At 37.6% G+C, this 22,229-nt stretch overlaps 1 protein-coding gene across 5 annotated transcripts in view; it reads right to left on the minus strand.

The window, feature by feature from the left end:
* Positions 1-1,070: 1,070 nt before the first annotated feature.
* LOC135323466 (methylglutaconyl-CoA hydratase, mitochondrial) overlaps positions 1,071-22,229 on the minus strand; it is a 111,254-nt gene continuing 90,095 nt past the window's right edge. For 3 of the 5 annotated variants that reach the window (XM_064500756.1, XM_064500754.1, XM_064500758.1), the window contains 4 exons: positions 6,404-6,591; positions 4,315-4,365; positions 2,486-2,533; positions 1,071-1,671 (listed from right to left, as the gene is read on the minus strand). In XM_064500756.1, coding sequence (XP_064356826.1) covers positions 1,594-1,671; positions 2,486-2,533; positions 4,315-4,365; positions 6,404-6,591 — 365 coding nt within the window. In that variant the 3' untranslated portion in view covers positions 1,071-1,593. Of the gene's footprint in view, positions 1,672-2,485; positions 2,534-4,314; positions 4,366-6,403; positions 6,592-22,229 lie in introns of those variants that run through there. The other 2 variants (XM_064500755.1, XM_064500757.1) reach the window with 1 other exon arrangement.

Below are 22,229 nucleotides of genomic sequence, written 5' to 3' on the forward strand. Positions count from 1 at the left end.
CCAGACTGTATATCAAAGTTATGAAACACAAACCAGTCAGCACAGACTTAATATTTTTTCTCCCATTAACATAATTATTTCCTACTCAGTAAAAATGAAAATGACATGTTAGCATTTCAAAAACAGGAGAAAATGACCCTCTAGGCTTTACATGACTATCAAAACAAGCACCGGTAGTTTATTTGCAAATTGTCATGCATGAAATGATCGACTCAGCAAGTTTACCTGTCAACAAAGTGTGTGTGCTACCAGTTATAATCAATTTACATGTAAAGATACATCTAAATACGAATTTAAATGAGTTCTTGTCATTTCACATTGATCAGCTGCTTTATCACCACAGATATGGACAGTGGCCATAGTTAATGTTGCAGAAACAGCAGAGCCTACACACGTTTCATTAGACAACGGTAACCAAATACAAAGGAATTTGTTTCCATATAAAAAAGATAAACGTGGCTTAGCAGAGGCTATTTTCCAGTCAGGTTAACAAAAATACTTTCTACAAGGCTATTTCCAGGTATTTGCTGTATATGCCATTACCATAGCAAATATACAGTATGAATCACAATAGTTTTCTCACCTCATAACCTACTGGATTTCCCTTTCAACATATGAAAAGAACCCTGAGGCCTCCACCGAATAAAAAAACCTTTCAGTTTTAGCCCTGTTGTACACAAACACACAGTATTAGAACCCGCAAAACCAGCATTTTGGGGCTGAAGAGAATTCTAGCTTTAACAGTGTATTAGTCACATCCCTGCACTGAGAAATCTTTAATGCATCAAAAATTTAAAATTACTGGGGCAAGTGAAATAAAGTTCCTTCATAGCAGACAGCGTTGATCAGATGACATTTTGCAAGAATTTAAGACAAAGCTGAGTTTAACTTACAAGAATGTATAATTAAAGGCTGGCCTGGAAGATGTCTTAATGTAATACAATTAAATGAATATAATGGCAATGACTTCATCAAAAGGACACCATTATGTGCTATTCTCAAAGTTAATTTCATTTTACTTACAATAGCGTAAGTCAGATAAATAAAGCTTAACATTTTCCAAACAATAATCCTTTTCATTTCCCTTAGCTTTATTAATAAGGTACATATTCAGCTGGAATATTCAAATATAATTTTTGCTGATATACAGAATCATTTATAATGCATATTTGGTACAATTCCTTTTTTTTGGTGCGTAGAAGTCACTTTTATTTTCATAAAATGATACAGTAGACTTACACTTAACATCACATCTTAATCTATACACACAGGCTTAATCTATATAAAGAATTTACAGAGCTTTTTTGTTTGTGGAATGGTAAGTTTCATACATATGAAATTTTAAAAATGCTGCATGAACCTGTAACCTTACCAGTACACAGAGCAACCCTTAGGAACTGTAATGACCATGAATTGACACACACATCTATCTGGGCCCAGTACAAGTATGGACACATTCAAAATGTCGCAACACCAGTATGATTTGCTTTTACTTTGGTGGCTGTGATATTCCAGGTGCTGATGCAAAGTGCACCTTAGTGGTCCTCCTAGCAGTACATTTATCCCATGGTATTTTAAAGGCATCGGCTTCTTCTATTCTCCCTTGTAGCGAGGAGGTCTTTTCTCCTTAAATGCAAGAAGACCTTCAATTCTATCTTTTGTTGGAATAGTCTACAAAGAGCAGAGTAACATTTTATTATTGACAGCAAAAATAATACCACAAAAAATATTTTCATACAAACACTAGCTCTTGAATGCGTCCAACATGCACCATATAGAAGTGGAAATTGCAACATATATTTAGACATTTGGAAGTGCCAGACCCTTTAAAGGCAAAACATAAGGCTGAGAAACAGTTTGGGAAAAGAAGGTATAACTGTCCTCCGAGCAGATGACAATGAGAAAATCCCTAGGGCTTGGCATTTTGTCTATTTGTTCGTTTTGTTTTTAGGTTATTAATCAGATTGCCATATGCTTTAAATGACTGTATCTCCAGTGCTGATGCTTCTATTTCCAAGATCAAAAATTTGTCTGAATGTCCACGAACATACAAACTCAAAAATACTTTATTCGCACATTTTGTTGGCAAAGAGGTTTGTCTTGATTTTCTCACGGTTAGCACACATGCCATTCGTAGCATATATTAGTGAAGTGTCCTTCATATCATCTCACATTAAACCAAAGCAAAGCAAATGTAAGGCAGTTCCTGGACTATATGTATGACAACGCATGGCTGGCTAGGTATGGGGCTGACAGCACTTCATTCCCTTTTCCTGAATAGTCCTGAAAAGAGGATGTTTTTGCCCTAAACTACACCTCCTTCCTTAAATTTCTTATAAAAACAGAGTGAGTAGAAGGAAGGTCTAAATACAACACCAAAATATTTGAAGAAGAAATCACAGAATAATTTCAAGTCGTATTTCTGCGTGGGTTTCACAACATGCTCCAACAAACCCTGTTTTGTGGGGTTTTCTGCATTACATACCTGAGCGTAACAAGCTTCTTCAATTGCTAAACCTGTTACTAAGTCCACCTGAGGAAAAAGAATAAAATACTTTTAAAAGCGTATTTTTGTACACTTAGTGTACACCCTATATCCTGATAGCAAACTTAAATACTGTGCTGCTATTTGCCAAATACTGGAACACTTCTGCAAATTCCTTCTACACTACTTTAACATAGAAATACTTCACTGCCATGTGGTGAGAGTGGTTAGTGATTTCTCTAACAGTTTCCTTATTCTGTAACACTGTCAAAAGAATGCATGGTTTTCACTTCATATCATCTGGACTAAAAACCATTAGCTAGCTGCATGTTTGCAATCATTTCAGTTACTACAGGGAAAAAGATGAAGCGCACTGCATGATTATTTAAAAATTGGTTCTGAAACAAGCATCTTCATAACTTCACATAAAAAAGATTGATGCCATGCTAAAAAGTAAACATAAATTTAAGTTTAAATGTATACAAAAAAGAAAATGAGGCCAGCGGTAATCCTGCACCATCACACAGATTTGATATTTTTTTGTGAGGTGGTCCGAGCAGCTGAAACGACTGAATTTTCTCCTCACTGCTTCTCTGCCTCTCCTAAGTGTCAGCTGCTGCAGGACTTAGCAGCTTTCCAAAAGGCCACTGCAAAGACTGCAGCTATGCGCTACAAGCAGTTGGCCAAGGGGAGAGAAGCAGTGGCACAGATTCCCAGGGGAATCTCTGCCATGAATAGGCTGAGCAAGTGTTTGGCTTGACTGGTTTTTATACAGGAGATCTTGTCTTGGGGACTCAGGAGTAAACTAGACGAGCATTCAGAGTCCTTCCAACCCTATCTTCCCTAGTCCTATAAACCGACGCTCCAGTTCATTATATCTGGTAGTTAGACAATTTCGCTTGCAGCCTTTTGAACCCTGGGTACCACTGAAATAGATCTTGGATTCCATCATTACTTGCTGTTTGAACTTAATGAACATACTCTTTGCACAACAGCATCTGAGTTTGGTCCTCAGGGCAAAAGTCACTGATGGTGTGCTCTGCTGAACTCAATTATATCAGTGGTTGCTTATGAAACTTAAAAGACCAACCTTAAATTGCACTTGTTGGGTTCAGATTTTGCATGTGACATGATCGCCTTTCCCTCGTCCCAGATTGAACTATACGCTGTCCTCGTGCAAGAACTTATGCATGTACTTAACTTTAAGTATGAATAGTCCTGCTGAGCTCAGCAAGATGATTCACAAGCCTAAAGTAAAACACATGTCCAGATGTGTTCAGGGCTGGGTCTTAATGAGCTTTATAGCTAGGTCAATAGTGTTCAAGGAGTGGAAATTCAACATCTGAAAACAGATTCCTGGTATAATTTTAACACTAGCATGTATTAAATTATTAAAAAGCAATAACACGCCTTTTGGTCTTTAACTACTAGTTATTAAAATAACACTGAAAGCCTTGACAGACTGTTGAGTATCACTTTGGGTATTTTTTTCTTCCCAGCATTTGAAGTACAACTTATTCACAGTGGTTTACATTTACTTTCTAGTATTAATAATTAACAGAGTGCATTACTCTCTGACAGCTGTGGGGTTACTAAGCCTTGTTATGGAAATGTCCAAACAGCATCAGCTCTAGTCTCAGGAGTCTGAAATCAATAAACGCAGACAATAAAAAAAATTGCGTTTAATCTTAAGAAAGAAGTTTTGGCCAAACAGATTTCAAAAGACTACACATGGAGAAGCTAAAAACAGGTCTAGAAAAAAAATCACTACAGAAGACTTGTTGCCACCCTGACTTCTGCTAACTATTACAAGAAGTATAGATCCTTACCTCCATTCCCTGATTGATGGCCAGTTTTGCAACTCTCATTGCTAGTGGTCCCTAAAATGAAATAAAAAGCTGGTTTGCATGTCATCAAATTTTACAAGATTATCCTGTGAAGAGTCTGCACATCAATGCTGTTGTATTGGGGCCCTCTGGACTTTGTACTTTTATTAAATAGATAGCAAACGGGTCAAACATCCTAAATTATATGACTATGGTAGGTATTTTCTTCCAAATAGGTATTTTCAATATTGAGAAAAGGTGAAAGAAGCATATAGTTTTTGAAAGAGCCAAATCAAAGCAGTGTGCTGGGTTTGTTTCAAAGATGCCAATCACTTCCACTTATGTTGAGATTGCTCAATACCCTTCAAAACAAGGCTTAAAGGATATTATAGGGCTTCACATGATCAGTCCTAGTATGTTCCGATTATCATACAATGAAGAGATGTGGAAAGATGGGAAAATGAAATGAACTGATACAGCTTCAAACCTAAAGTACACAACTGTAAAGCCTTCATTGGGCAAGTTACGACTGTCTTCTGTGAGCAACTGAGGTAGGAAGAGAGCAGAGGTAGCTCCACACTCCTCTGAATTGCCACACAACAGTTCAGTCATATACCTGTCATGGGCATCAGCTTCTGAATATACACACATTGCTTTAATGCCTGCTGCTTTGGGAAAAGGCAACTGCAGTCTCTTCAGTGGCGATATGGCATTGCACTTGCACGAGCTGCCAGGACCTCAGAGCTTTCCCTACGTTTCGGAACTGCTTTCAGTGTGAAGCTCTGACGCTAAATGAACGTTCCAGGATACGGTGTAAAAATGTTTATTTTATTTTTCATGTTCGTCTTTCTAAGAGAGTTTTCAAAACACAAGTAATCAATGCTAAATGCTGTATTTCATCTGTAACATTTTCCACTCCGAACGGAAAGTTTTTGCTGTTACACTTGTGATTCAAATAAAGCGGTTTCCTACTTATTTTCTTTAATACTGCCTGCTATGAATTTGCCACCTGGGAGTCTTCAGCTGAAAAGCAGGTTTTTCAAGAGCTCAAAACTCACATTCCTATTCTGAACAAATAGCTTGCACTCTATGGCAGTAAGGGAACTTGTAGCAATCAGATATTACAAAGACTCTTGCAAGGGTCACACTTAAATTTCTTAATAAACTTGTTAAGTTCTCAGCATGGGATTTCATCAAATCCCCTTTGCTTACATGTTACCTGGGCAGTTGATGACCAACCTGTGTTATAGTAACAGATCAGAGAAGAAAATAAATATTGAAAAATCTGGGAGTGGAAACATCCACATGCATCCAGCCCCACTGGGGATGCAGAAGGAACGGCCAGCTCTGTTGCTGCCTCCAGGGTCTCCAGCTCGGTGCCACAAAGGGCCAGGCAATCCATCCCCCTCCCCAGTGGGGAGCTAATTACGATAGTTCACGAGTCAAGCAAGAAGGAAAAGGCAATTGCTAAACTCTGAACACTGGCATATGGCTGTCTGAAAACTATGCCATTTCAGCTCTTGTAGTGGAAGACAGAGATAGCATGTCATTCAGAACTACACAAGAGCATGATTCTTTCATCAGTCTTGTACACACAGGCGAAAAAGTAAACAGATGGCCCTCCAGTACTAAATGGGTTTTGCTTTAATTCTGAAATTACATTTGGCTTTATGTTCTCAAAATCACAGTTACACTGAGATACGTCCACCTTCATATGGACTTGTCTCTCTTCTGAAGCGTTCGGCTGCAACAGAGTAACCTGCTGAGATAATTGCTTTACTAAAACAAACAAACAAAACCTTTACAACATTTTTTTTATGTCTGAAATTTGAAAGCCAAAATACACAATGCAAACACAGACCATATCACAACGATACAAGGAGTGATACAGTTTATGTGCTTCACTGTGAAATACTTACCAAGCAACACCACCACACATAAGCGAGAACACTTCTGATAGCTCTCACCATAACTGCAAGAATAACTTTGTAAAATGTAACTTTGTGAGAGTTTTTTCCTTTGTACAGCTGGTTCTTTCTCAGTCTCAATGGTTGGTCACAACTCAAACTAAAAGCAAAATAATCCGTGATACCTGAGGTAAAAATTCTCTCGCAAGAGCTAACGCTCTCCTGTAGGCAGCATCCCCGGCTTCGTTCTGTTCTACCACGTGGCTGATCAGCCCTATGGATTTTGCTTCCTCGCCATCTACAACGCGCGCAGAGAAGATTAGCTCCTTTGCCAAAGACACACCGATTGTGCGTGGCAATCGCTGGGTGCCCCCTATAGTTTGGAAAAAAACAGAAAACACAAGTATTAGGTTCACATCCATCTATCCTAGGAAAGAAGACGCCTCATTCAATTCAAGTATTTTCCTTTTTTATTACGCAGTTACGTGTAGATACAGAAATCACCCCATAATATAAAAATATTCTTAAATGCCTTCTTCAGTTTTGAAACTTTATCTAAAAGGAAATCAAATTTGCTGCGTCACAGAAAGTTATATGAATAATTGAAAAGAGCCAATATTAAGAAAGAATATGTCTGATTACAGACAGGCTACCATATTCATACCAGGCTAATGCTGAAGGAAAACTACCTGCCAGTAAGTGATCATATCTAAACCTTCAGCTTCCTTTTAATAAGGTGTATATTTTTCAGATACTAATCACCGCAATATGAACACTTTTAAAGAACTATACTCTAAGAAACATACTCTCTGTATATATACTTTCCCTACATATATTCTATACTCTAAGAAACACAAAGCTATAGCCAAAGCTAAAATTTGCCTCTATTAGGGACAAAAAGTATTTCTCCCCAAAAGAACTAAAAATCCATAGTCTCTTCACTCCTTACTTCAAACTTACTGTAAAAATCTAAAGTCTGATTACAAAAATCAGGAAAGAACTATGACTGGTGTGGATCAGCAGAGAAATGTGGCCACCGTTAGTTAGCTGTTCTTACTATGTTAAAAATTCTTTGGCAGATCATCATTTTGAGAAGGTCAACAAGCAGTAACTAACTACATTAGCCAGACATACGAAGATTGCTTCATTATACTGAGAATTAAGAAACAATGAGAATGAAAGAATAATCATTATTAAAACTGAAGAAGTAGACTCAAATCGCAAAAGCAGATACTATTCTCAATTAAAATAGTTGAAATGGCCTCTATCCAGGAGACAGGACTTTGAAACTACAGCAGGTCTACTGCTTTGACACGATCTGAAATAAATATTCATTATATTTAGACAGTCTATAAATACTTTTTTTCCAAATAGAGCTACTTCTGCAAGGACATGTTAACATATTAAATTATTTATATATGTGTATATGCAACAGGAATAGATACTGAAGATGTTCAAGGGGACATGATAAAAAAAACTGGGTAAATGTGTGTTCAGTTAAGATAAAACAGATTAATTTCCACCAGAAAATGGCAGACTAAACCAGTATTTTATTGAAGCCACTCAGCTCTTATACTGATGTATTCTTAAAATACATAAATACATCTCTGAGACAAAATAAACTGATTGGAAACAAATAAAAAATTTTTATGATTCCATGATTCAGCTTTCAATTATTATGAACTACAAGCTTCAGTACTACTGTAGTCCTCTTCATAAAAACAGTCCTGGCTTTGAACACATTGCATCATATGAAGAGGCAGGAAGTTTGGGGGGGGGGGGTGCCTTATTTTCTCTAGACTATTACAAAATCATGGTTTCTACCAAAAGATGAGACACGTTTTCACAAAGAACTCCAAAAATATTTACACTTATAATAGTTTAAATAAAATTCGTAGGACAACAGCATTAGTAAACACAAACGATGAGATATTCTCAGTGGTCCTGCCACTGAGCAATGATTTTAGCAAAACCATCCTGATGGTACAGGGACAAGTGGCCACAGCAAGAAGAAGCCTTGTTTGATAGGTCTCCAAGAGCTGTGGGCTCCTGTCACCTCGACAGCAGCTGTTCCGTGTCTAGTCTCCCATGTTACAGTGAGACTGCTTACAAAATGATTTTAGACCGTAAGACCATGGTAGGTCCTTTACTGATAAAATGGTAAACGTGCTGATAGCTAAAGGCAGATGCTAGAGCCCCTGCTACTGCTGCTAGCTGTGCAGCTGAACCAGTCATACTGCCAGGGGAAAAATCCTGCTAACAGCATCTGTCAGAAGAAACACAGAACCAAAAGAAAGTCCATATTCTAGGATATTTTTTACGAGGGGAAAAAAAGCCCTCCCAAACAAAAGCCCTTTTAAAATACTACCAAACCTGAAGCCTACACCTTCCTCTTAGTCTTGGCTGCCTCATTGGTAGGATTCACAGACAGAGAATGAATTAAGCTCAAGCTATAAACCTTTAAATCACAACTATATGCCAGAAAAAAAAAAGGGAGCTGTGTTTTCAAGCATAGCAGCACACAGCTGTATTTCAAGCATAGCAGCATACAGCATAGAGCTGTACCACTATCACCAAGCAGAAACATTTATTGGCTTTATCTTTCTTCTTTTTCTTTTAATACTGAATATCTTTCCATTTCTCACCCAAAGAAGATGTCATATCCTAATCAACATCTACCCTTGTACACATTTTAACTGTACATCAGAACATAGCAGATGTCTATTCTGATCTCTTTAAGAATAGTTTTCTCATAAGTTATCCCTTTCACCATAGTAATGGAATCTAGAGAAGCATCAGATTTAGCTTTTGATCAAAGAAAGCTATTTGTTCAAATCATAAGACTACAGCTGCATCTACTGATTTCACATCTTCTGTTCCTTCCTCGTTTGCTACACTTAGTAATTTTTTCTACTCAACTATCTCCCCTTCCTTCACTGTTTTCTCTGTTACTGCTTTTACCAGGAAATGTTGAAAACAAAATCTAATTGAGCAACAATATTTCATAACTTTGACCAAACAATGGATATGTTTAAGCATGAAATAGTGTTTATAGAAGAAAAAACTTTTCTTGCCAGTGTCTTACACAATAATGATTAAAGAGCAAAAAAGCAGACTACAGTCTATGTTGTTTGGCTGCCTCCCACACTGCAAAGCCATTAAGCAGAGGAGCATGTTCTTTGATTAATATTCACAGAATAGAAGCCAACAGTTCACTGCATCAATCACGTATATTCAGTAGTAGGAATAAAACATATACACATGCAAAAGCAGTAAGACTCAATTAATCAAATGCAAACAACACACCAAAATATACGTAGCCACATACACTTACGAGGAAAACACACAGAGTACGTTGCAGATAGATGTTCTGTTTTGGTAACGCACAAAGAACATATAGTTCCTGCCAGCTACAATCAGAGCTAAAGGAAGTAACACCCAGTCTTCAAAGACATTACTTAAGCAGGGCATTTCATCTAAGTGTAGAGCAGAATTTGACGGAAGAAAAGTTGTTTCATCTTCACAAATTTAATGACATGTTATTTCAAGGACTAGTGATCTGGTATTACTCACTGTGTTGATAAAAGTATTTGACACACAGTTGCAATGTAAATGCATTTTTATCTGAGACAGTATATATTCAATGTTGTAATAATGTAAACAGCTTTTTTAGACGGCACTCCAGCCCATGTGAAAAGACAGAGTACATGCAAGACTGCTAACTACTGGTATGAAAATTGTTAACCAATATTTTTTGCTCAACAAACAGTTGATTTTGTATGAATATTTATCTAGTGTCAGTAATTAATCAGTTACAAAATATGTACACAACTGGTTTGGATTAAGGGAATTACGTGAACAATTCCCAAGAGCATATCCAACAAGATGAAGCAACTAGCTTACTGGAAATAGATTCATCATCCTGGCAGAGAGTATCTACACTCAGTAGTTTCTCATAGCTCAAGGCTCTGTCAAAACATATTGGGAAAAATCCTGTTCTGACAAAAAAATCCAAACTTGAATTCAGGCATACTCTTACTGTTTAAGATCAATAAAAATGATTTTTTTATCCTGTCCTTTCTGTCACAAGCTTTGTTTGCCGTACATTAGATTGGCTTAACTGGCAGGTATCTAGATTTCTCTTTTTACAGACTACTGTACATTTCTAATATGTTATTAACAACCAATGGTGAAGCCAAAGTTTGCCAGCCACAAACTTTCTAATTATTCAAGTCAGGCTAGAAATGGCTCGAAAGCATCCTTGCGGTTCTTTCACAGAAAGCTCCGAGGAGCGGCAGATTTTTCTCCTTTCCACTGAGACAGCCACAGCAGTACCAGATGCAGAAACCTGCTGTCAGTAACATGCAGGCCTCATCAGTAAGCATAGGAGCTCATAAATAAGCCAAAAATAACATTTACCTGTGTTAAGGCAATGTCTTCAGTCATGTAATTCATATTTAAAAAGTGTGTAACGAATATATTTTATACTTTTAATGTACCTGCCATCCATTGCTGAACTCAGCAATTTTCAAAATATTACACTTTCTAAAAGCTATCAAGATAATATTTAACATCAAATGTCCAGCTGAGCATCTACCTGATTAGGCCTTCATCCTACAGAGCTGTACATATTGTAGCTAACTTAAATCTGGGTATAAAACCTCATGAGATCAGCCATCCCAAATCCTTCCATTACAGAAAACATGCCGGGCCTTTCACCGGCACCAGGGCTAACCACTGAGAACAGCTTAGTCTGGAGAGACATCAACAAGGATGCAAGCGAGAGGGTGAAAACAGAGCAGGAAGAAAAGAAACAACGCGGCCTCTGCGACGAGGAGAAAGACCTGAGCCAACGAGAGAAGTCAGCAGGCTAGACCTCCCTCCTGTCTGGCCACAGCAGTAGTTGGGAAGAGCGCAGAGCCCCTCAGCGCACTACCGAGCACGCCTGAGCCTGACTCCAAAGCTCTCTTCAGCTCGAAAACTGACAATTTAGTTTGCAAATCTTTGCTTTTCGAAATCCATTTTATTCATATTCATGTAGTAAGTACATACGTAGATTGCTTTATTTAAAAACATAACTGAAAAATGTCTAGAATATCTCAGAGCTCCACGCGTGGGTGGCTTGAAGGTAGCAGCTTGAATCAGTAGACTGCAGGGCTTGGCTCGGGGATGCAGGAGCGCTTACGATTCATGAGGCAAAGTGTAAATACTCTTTCAAAATTCACTAGTAGTTAAATAACTGCAGCTTTGGTACGGAAAGATGAAATGGTTTGGGTAATTTAGAAAAACTGACTTACTTTCAAAAGAGGTAATCCTCTTGCAAATTGAGAAAGACTAAAAATGGTTTCTCTGCGGACAGCTGCCTATATGAAATGAATGGAACCAAAAAACAAACTGAAGACCTTGCATTTGAAAAAACCCTCAACTCGAAAGGAGTTCTACACGTGAGCTACTTCACATTTCCTTCACAATTAACTGTACAAGCAGCTGTACAGTCAGACCTATAGCTCTGCATAGTCTCCAATGTCAGACCAAACACTGCTTGACTAGCGCAGACGTGAACTACAACACGTGGGGTCCCAGGACCTAAGGTATTAGCCAAACACACACTGACAATCTGCTATATCCATTTTGCATGGAAACTTTTTGAGAAAGAAAAGAGAAAGGCATAAAGCCATCCGTCTACTTAAACATACACAAAGGCAACAAATACAAGCGCACGTGGATATTCAGCAATGCCAAATGCTTCCCTATTACGCTGGATGGAAAATTGTTCCTGTTGTCCTTTGAGAATGCAATGACAGAGAGTGAAGTTTAATGAATTTCCAAAGTACATACACATTAAAACATAACTCACCTTGTTGCAGATAGAAATTAATGGCCCAAGAGAAGGCATTTTCCAGTTTCTAAATTACACCCACACATTTACGAAGTCATTACTCAGCTGTAACAACAGGTAGGAGGACTAGGCCAGTGCTACTCTTTATGATCTTACTTTACAAATCATGTGGGCTTTATGAGTAATATTAGGTTAAAAAAAAAAACTTTTTTGACTTGTATTTGAAATAAATAATTTCATAGCTTATGTTCTTAAAGTTTTGGATTGGTTATGGCAGCTACACTTTGATTCATATGAAAATCAGGACAAAAAACAGATATAAAAAAATTGTAATTATTTCAGGGCAAGAGAAATGCAGAAAAATGGATTACTACAAAGGTATTCTATTTGTATTCACATTTCAAATGAGATCACACTCCCAAATTGGGACAATTACTTTTTGTTTTTAATGGCTACAAGCAAAAATAAGAAACAACAAGCAAAGTATGAATCAGACTATTATACCTGAAGCCTTCACTGTTTATGGACAAATACCTTGAACACTTTCCTCATTTCCAACACTCGCCATATAGAAATCTACCATTTCATCCTTCCACACAGCAAAGCAATCCCTCACTCTGCTAATCCCCTAACCAAGAAAGAAAAGATTATTCCTATTTCCACTCTGACTACTATCATATTCGTATGTCCTTGATTTCCCCACTACAAAATCCACCTGCTTTCAACTGTCCCAAAGAAATGGATTTTTAAGAATATACCCCTGAAAATACTCATCCCTGGAATTCTCTGACTTGAGCAGTACTAAAGGAAGAAGAATCAGTGGCAAATTTAGAACGGGAGTCCAGGGAAAACAGCAAAGCCAGTGAGACTGTAATAGGACATAGCGTGGCCCAGTTCAGCAGTCAAATCCCAAGAAGGCAGCTTTCTCTCTACAGATAAATATATTGGGGGGGGGGGGGGGGAGGGAAGTATATTTAGAGTAAGCATATTTTTCACCTTGAGTAGGATGTCTTCCCAGGTGAAGCAGCCACATTGCTACAGCTACACTGCATCTAATACCTAGGCTACCCTATTTAAAAGGAGATTGCACACGCCTACAACATTTTGCTGTGCTTTGGAAATATAACCTCTGTCAAAAATTGGCCAAATCCTTCAAAGCTGGTGTACATTATTCTAGAATGATTTTCAATGCAAAAAGCAACCTCTTCAGTAAACCAGAAACTTAATTCTGAGATACTTACTCTGATACTCATAGATACTCCTAACTTTTTTAGCTTGATCTGTTTAATTTTGTTTTCCTATCTAGGAGTGCCAGAATGGCCTTCTGTTCTTTTTATTCTCCAAAGAGTGATCCTTCTATTTGTTATTTTACAGTAAAAGTTGAAGAAATAATCACAGTTGTTATTAAAAACTCTGTAAATCACAGGCATGAATAATTAAAACATTATTATTTTTATTTGTGCATGTTGATCTGTATTCTGAATGTTATATTATTTGCTATTCCTTATAAGCATATGTCTATCTGCAAGAATAATTACAACTTATATTAGAAATTACCAATTAAAATAAATCCATCATAAATGTGAATAAAATATAAACATACATTCAGTATGTGTTATGGGATATTCTATATGTGCTAATTTTGAACAGTTGGATATTTATATGCCTAGCTTGCGACAAATGAAGGCTAGTTTTTTCAGAGGCACCAAGCATCTGCAGCCTTAGTGACTTCAGCTGCAGCTTTTCATGCTCAATACCTCTAAAATATTAAGATGTATCAAACTGGGTATCAAGAAACTAAAAACAGAACTGACACCTGAAAAATGGCACTTCAAGCGATATGGACCTATCAGGTTAAAAGTCTATGACACAGGCTGGAATAGAAGCCACTTTTCCCAAGTCAGGATCATCCTTTAAAGACTCTACAGAGAACATCTTTATTCACTATACAAATATGCTTCAGTTACTACTCCGCTGCAGAAAGCAGAAATCTTCTAGACTATACACAAGACCAAGTACTCAAAGACCAAGGTTAAAAAACCAACATAAACAAAAGCAATTGGAAGAAGATCCCGTTTGTTTTTTTGTTTGTGTTCCTATCAGGAAAGCACATCTCATTACTATCTTGGACTAATACTTGGTCCCATGTATTGCTGTTCAGGATCAACTGAGAAAGGGTAGGTAGGACTAGCACATTGTTTTGAGGAATACTACTATTAAAAGGTCAGACAACAGATGGTACATTTAAAACTGTCTTTTCTTCCTGGAATCCTGACTGATAAATATTTTTTCATTTAATTCACATTGTTATCATTTTAAGAATCAGAGTTTTAAAAAACACGTAACAGTCCATAATCATTTAAAAGTTTCACTTTAATTTGTACATAACTGTGTATAAAGATATAAAACCTCTTTAAACATACAGGGGATAAATATTCTGCTAGGACAGTTCCTGTGCAACAGTGGACCTACCCCAGTAAGTGCAAACTGAGTGTTTTAACCTTTTATTATTTGGGATTACTCAGATGTTTCTTCCTCAACAGAAAACTACAGCTCCTCCATTAGCTTTCTTAATCTGCAGCACCTTCTACCCAGTTTATAATTCTTGAAAAAAAGAAAAGCCATTAACTGACAAGAAATTAATCCAGAACAAGCTCAAACAAATTATTCCCAGGCTACAGCTGTCAGACTGCTACAACACGAAAGGAAAGGGATTACATTAAGTTAGTACCTCTTTTACTCATCTCATCTGCTACTGTGACACAGTAATGCAGACTTGAAGTCTCTGCCGAGCTCACAGTATGGAAGGCAAGAGGGACGTATGCAATGCGAAGTCTTCCCCTGAATATAGGCAAGGCAGCGCTAATTAGATTCTTCTGCCATCTAACCTTACACAGATGAGTTGGCGTTCATGGATCTTTACACTTTTAAGGATCAAAGCAATTAGATACCATTTTTATTCTCCTTCCATCCTACATCCAAATTTCAGGAGGAGAGGTGGTTGGGGGTATATAAGCAGGAGGTAATGAAGGAATGAATTTATATCAGCACAAAGAGCTGGGATAGCAGTGGGGAACGCTATATTTGTTAAAAATATACAGATACTTTCAAAGTAGCAGAAGTCATTAAGAATAGTTTATAAAAAACATTAGGGATCTGCAAGATAGACAGCACCACATTTATATCCTTTCCACTCACTTCTCACTAGCTGGCCTCATCCTGCTCTTCAGGCAGGACTGTCCTGCTGTGAGCAGAACTAGCTGCTGAAGGCTGCACACTTCTAGGTGCGGTATAGCCTGGCTACTGCTCCTGGTTCTGCAACTCTTAAAGCACTCTTACGCGGAGATCCTTCGACCCTTTTTCACAATCTACCTCCTCTGAGTTGAAGGATCCATACTAGAACTCTCCCAAGTCCCCAGTGACTTGGGAATGTTTTTCTGGAGCCTGAGCACTTCAAGAGCTCTACTTTCTGCTTAAGCCCTTCCAGAGAACTATGACATATGAACAAGAAACCCGTCCATAACAAAATAATTCCTTTAATAAAGGATGCTTTAGCCTTGAAATCCAAGGAGAATCATGGACCTTCAGAAGACACAAAGACATCTTGAATGAAAGCCCTCTTACACTCGATCTGCTTGCAACTCTTGGAATTCGACCAGCATGCATAAACCTACCTCACCTTCTTGGCCTCAGTCTCCATTCTCTTTTTTTCCTCAAAGAAGCCACTATTTTTTTAAATCATCCCTGCCTGTCTTTCTTTTTCCATGTGTTTCAGCCTGAACACTGGCAGTCCCCCCTTCCGCAGCCAGCCCTCTCTGTAGCATTCATTGTTCTTGCAAAGGGACCACTGAAACAGACCTCAGAAATTACAGTCCTTTATCACTCTTCCATTGGTAACCCTCTTCAAATAGGGCTACAGCTTACTACGCACATATGATATATGCCTACACTGCAAAGCGTAGGTGTTTTGTGGAGACATCCAATGGAATAGCAACAGCAGGATAAGCTTGCAGTAGGCTTGCATGGCCCCCACGCTTTGTATATTCTAAAACCTATGTATAATTTGAGACAGTCCATATTGCTCTCTGTCTCTCTCATTCGGTTGCTTGTTTATGAACCTTTATTTCCTTGTTTGTTTGTTTTTGAAAGAGCCTAAAAAAACTTTTCTGGTCAAGCAAAATACACCTCCATACCGGTTCATAACGGGACAGAGGGCTAGGAGCATACCTGGGAGCTCAAGGTTCAAACCCCACAGAGAACACTCCCTCCTAGCTTATTAAACTATATATAGCTGATGCCCAAGGCACGCATAAAGGAAGATAAGGTTTGGAGGGAAAGAACTTTTATAAGGCAAAAGCTGAGAACCTGAGTGCAGGGAATAACCCTGCAGTTGCAGGAAGCTGGAAGAGACAACTACGACTGGGAGCAGTGATTCCAGTGACCCTGCACAAAGCTCCTGAGGTTCTGCTTTTTGTGGCAAGAGCATCATTATGGTTCCTAGAAAGGAGGCAAAGGAGGGCTTCCTCTAGCCTCTGTTCTCTTCTAGAAAACCCTAGGAAAAGTCTTGGGACCATCCAAATTCTGGGAGGCTGATAAATACATTTTAGTATCCTAGGCAGTTAACAAAGCCAAGGCCACAGCCTGAATCTGAGAGAAAAGGAGAATTTCTTTCCATTCATAATGAACTAACAAACATCCACCCCTTCTGGCTAGTATTAATTATATTAGGATATTGAGTTAAAAGATCAAAATTAAACGAACTTCCTTGATCCTCTTTTAGTTTGGGTAATTTAAATTTCAGTGTAGTCATTCACAATTCTTGATTTCCAAACACAAAATAAAGCTGCTATTTTGTTAAAAAAATGCCATTACACTAGGCCTCTGAGTGACTGAAATCTGTATCTATTTCCTTAAAACATACATATCCATGTCAGATATATTGCATCCCATGTTGCTCTTTTCTTTATGATTTCATAAAAGTACCACAATGAGAAAGAGCCATCAAGAGAAAACTCAGATACAAGACATGTAAGTCATCCAATTAACGCTGGTTTCTCAGATCTCAGATTCACATTAAAATGTAAAGACCATTAATATAAAGTTCTTGCATAACAAAAGATTAAAAAGTTTTGGGGAAATTGTTATAATACGCTTGCTTTTTATTATGCTTGACAACAGCAGGGGGGATCCATCTGGGGGAATAACAAGAAACACAGATGATGAAAAACTGAGATAAAGAAGAAAGGACAGGGATGTAGCATTTCTGCATTTTAGAGTTTTGCAATAGTTGGCTTAGATAAGTCTACAGCGCCAGAGAGATTCTGTGACATAATTAAGGAAACAATATTTCATAAATCATTTTGTCCAACTTGTTTTGTGGTGAACTTGCGCAGCTGCTCTTTTAAGGTAGACTACACAATTGCCACTTCATTTCCTGAATTTTCCACAAATTGATGAAAAGTATCAACAGTCATACAGTGAATTAACTATAGCCTTAATAAGCTATTTTGTTTGCTACCATAATATAGTCATAATTGAATATGAAATGGAAGTAAGTGGGCCTCTATAGTCCTACTCACTGATATGGCTCTCAAAACAGGTAAATTATTCAGTTAAAAACTGAGTTAAACTATTCATACCTATGCAAATGATGTATTTTAATGTGCTTCAAATTTCATGTTGAACATGAGTAGAATGGATTTGATTTTTCCTATTACCTTGGTCTGATAGATAGCTCCCACTCACTTCAAGGTCTTCAACTACGTACCAGCTGAAAAAGGGGCCACAGTAAAGCACCAACCTGGGCTTCAGCTCCAGAGAAGTGTCATGTTTCACTCCTCCTATACACTATCCTTGAGAGTTCAGAAGTGGGGTTAGTGGTGTTTTCTGAGAAACCCATCAGTGTTCTATAGCGGAATGATGACAACCATACAATAAAATTAAGATACTAAAGTTTGTCTTTATTATTTACAATATAAATGATCTATGACTATATTTTACATGAGTAGTTACTGAAGCTCTGGAAGAAATCACTTTGCTTATCTTTATGGCATAATTTTTTTTTTTAATGTTCATCTGCTATTTTATCTCTGTAAGATTAAGACTGGTCTCACCCCACCTTTTATCATGACACTCTTGTAGGTAGCAGCATGAACTTTCCTCATAGAGGAATATTAAAGCAGCTGTATGAGATATTGCTTCCTTGATTATCATTGCTTGCTATTCCAATTTGCTATATTACTTTTAGTTTACTGTAGAGTGATTCTCCACAAGAAATTTACTTAATTACAGGGGTTTTTTTAAAGTTCAGTTTTGGGCCCATACTATTACGAATTAATTATCAGTTTGGCATCTCTTTTAATACTTGGAAGACTATAAATTCAGTTTTATCTGCTTCCCAAACCCACTTACAGCTTCCTAATTTTGCTGTTGCTTGACCTCAGTATGAGTTCTGGAAGTCTGAAAAGATGACTGGTCTAAAGCAGGGAAAAAACTGAGTATCCATATAGTGAAGCAGAACTTCACATAACCTGGCACAATTCCTCTCTCCCTTTGGGACTGCAAAAGAGGTTCGTGCCAACAGTGAACTATATATCAGCAAAGGAGCATTTATGGCCATTGGCCATTTACGATCTGAATGCAGTCCTTTAATTCCACCTGAGCAGTAAAACCTGTGAGCTCACCCGCACAGAGGGGACAGGTAGTCTGTGCTCTGTCTGGGATTAACAGAGCACTTTCTTCATTCACTTTGCAAATGGGCACAATTTTGACTATCTGCTTGAGGATTTCATCAGCTTCCTCTGTTGTCATCATTGCTTTCTGCTTTGTAATAACGGATATTACAAATTATTTAAAAAAAAATCCATAAAAACTCAATTTGATAATTGATATTTGTAACTCATTTCTGGATCAAGCTAACTTTGATAGCAATCAGACTTTCCTCTTATCAAAATCACCAAAGGCTTGCAGAACTAATGGATTTAGCTCAAGGCTTACGTTCTTTCCCATTTCCATACTGGCTTGATTGTTAACCATTTGATTTAAAAATGCCCAATGACGATGTTAGTTTTTGCGATACTGATTTGATAGTTGTTAATAGTGGTCTTCCTCTAATTATGCTCAACCCCAAACAGTCATTAAGCTACTCTGGATACTCAAGAGTATTATATTATAAGTACTTCACTAAATTCCAGATGAACATTCACTCCCTGAAATTGTTCTACTCATTTGCAAGACAACACAGACTCTGCTTTTCCTCTGTACAGCACTGACCAAGCTAAAAACAAGAAATACTAAATTTTACTTTTAACAAATTTAGCTTAAGTGATGCTATGGACCAAATAGTAATACTGATAAAAAGAAATTAAATCAAACTATTTAGTAGAAACAAAGGATAAATACAGTATTTTTGGTCCTCTGTACCCCAAAACTTTTGAGTAATAAAACAGCTTAGGCACAGAAGCTGTCCAGTTGTGATATTCCTAACTGAGTGGTTCAGGGGGGGTTTCCATTTTTAACTTGATGCTTAAAGAAAAAGCAAAAACTTTTACATACCAATAAAAGCATTCCTTCCACTTCTTTCCTCACACTCAGTAACAGCTAATTCTCTTTTCCTGTACTTTCACGTGTGCACACACAAAGATTTCTTTTGATCAAACATTAAAATCTTCAAATTCAAACCAGCTGCTCTAACAGTAAGAAATGGGTGTAAATTTTTCATTTAGCTCTAATGAACACATTATATGAATATCTGAGAACAAGGGAAGTGAGATATATCAGAAACTGTTTTGTAACTTCTGTGGTCGCTACTAGACTATGCCTGGTAACCACTATGCAACAAGCTAAATGGACTTTTTGAATAGCAGAGGAGTTGCCTTCCAGCAAATGTGCAAGTTTCTAAAATTTACAAACCTGATTACACACAGTATGATTCACAAACTACAGAGGAAAAATGTCTTAGTGTCCATTTCATCCAATAATTAGATCAACATGATATCATTAAAAAAAAGATTAACATTCTAAAAGAAATTTTTTGTTAACTACTTCACATTTTTTCTAAGTATGAACCACAATCATGAGACAAAGGAAGCTGTTGGTTGTAGGATTTTTACTTTGTTGATAAAACAAAGATATTGATACTCCTTCACCTCACAGCAGTGTTGGAAAAATAAACTTATTTATATCACCACAGTATGGCTGCCTCACAGATATTAATGAATTTATTTTCATAACAATCCTGCAAGATGAAGAAGTACTATCATCTTCTTCTATGAATATGATTTCTATATAAAATATCAGGAAAAAATTAGTAATTATGTCCCTAGAGCAGGGTTTGAACAGCGTACAGGAAATAGGGCACGGGGTTCATTTTACACAATGGGAATACAAAATATGGAATAGCAGCTAATTAAAGGACTATCTATCCTATGAAGTAGGGTAGGAATGAAAAAAAAAGCTATGATGTAATTTGTCATGTTTCCTAATGCATATGGACAGAGGAGACGGTTTCAACTGGGAGCATCACAGTGACAGTCAAACGGGTTACAATTTTTCTGACAAGCACTGGAAACTGTGAATTCATCAGCAGTACAAACACCCTTGTTTTCATCGCATGGCCCATGGGTGGGTTTCCTCTGCGAGCAGCTCTGCTTCCTGTCAGTCAATGCACTTTTAAACTCATGTCAGGCCACCCGAGTCCCCGGCCAGGCAAGCTCGGCCACGAAGAGTGGCCAGTCATGGGGCGGCACCCTGGGGTGGCTTATAGCAGGCTCCTGCCAAGCCACCTGCGTTGGGGACCAGAGTTAGGGGCCCCGGGGCACTGGCGCCTGGGGCCCTCGCTCGCAGGGCTTCGGGTGGCGTGGGAAAGCCAAGAGGCGGACAGGTCGGGGGACCGTGGGCTAGGAGTCTGCAAAAGCACGGATTATTACACACTGATCTGATTTTTCATCACTTCTTTCTTACTTATTCCTGTATCAGTTTTATTTGTCAAAAAAAGCTAATGCTTCCTAGCCATACCAGCTACTATTAAGTTCTTAACACCTGTCAGTTGCCCTTATTTTCCACTACAAAACATAACTGGTTCTAGATATTACATACAGCTTTGTGTCTTTCCTGGAATTATTGTATATTTTGTCTCGTTCAATTTGATTTCATTATGAGTTTAAGCTTCCCGTGTAGGTTCAGCAGTTTAAGTTGAAGGTTAATAACTTTCTTGAGTTTGGGCGATTCATAAGAAGGAGGCTGAGGCAGCAATTTCACACCATACTGCTCAAATTCTCGAAGTCAACATGAAACCTGGATATGGGGATCACGTAACAAACACTAACAGAGTCCGCAAAACAGTAGATGTTAATTATCTCATGGCAGGAGGAGAAATAGCTAAATGCTACTTGGTTCAATTTTCCAGTACCCCCTGCAGGTTAATACAAAGGAGTAGCATTTGGCTTCAAAGCGAATGGCATATATATCCTGACTAATTAAAATGAAAATAAGACCAAAGGTCTTTCATGTTGTTATTAATATTTAATAAAATATTTCTAAGCTTCTGTGCGAAGAGACTACCAATGGGAGTTCTCACTGAATTTCAACCATCTCCTAAATTTCAGCAAACGACATTGCCACAGTCTACTATTATTGTTGCATTATATTTAATAGTCTCTGTTATTTTCATGCTTCCTGACATCCAGATCAGGTTATCCTGTCCACTTCCACCACTCTGGTCAAGAGGATAAAACAGACTAGACTGTTTGCATGATTTAGCTAGTCCAAGTACAAAGTAACCTTTTTATGTAAATTAGAGATTTAAGAAGAAATATGGAATTTCAGGAATTTCCTGCATTACTTATTTTCACGAACCATCTAATAATCTTGTTGTACTTCCAGTACACTGCAATGCATTGTCATATCACAACCATATTAGTCGTATGATACAGTAAGGTATACAGACTATTATAGGCCCATTTTTTCTTAAATCAAAGGCTAAAAAAAAGTTCACATCCATCTAAAAATTAATCATTAGTTTATAACATCTTAGCAGTATGATGCATTTGTATTTCTATTTTAGGCAGTACTGCTAGGATCACCTTTATTAATATCACGTAACATTTCCCAAAATAAAGTGTTATTTTTGACTGAGTACAATTTCTCAAATGTTGTTATTGATCTTTTCTTTG

Source organism: Dromaius novaehollandiae, chromosome W (genome assembly GCF_036370855.1).
Source record: "Dromaius novaehollandiae isolate bDroNov1 chromosome W, bDroNov1.hap1, whole genome shotgun sequence".
Lineage (NCBI taxonomy): Eukaryota > Metazoa > Chordata > Aves > Casuariiformes > Dromaiidae > Dromaius > Dromaius novaehollandiae.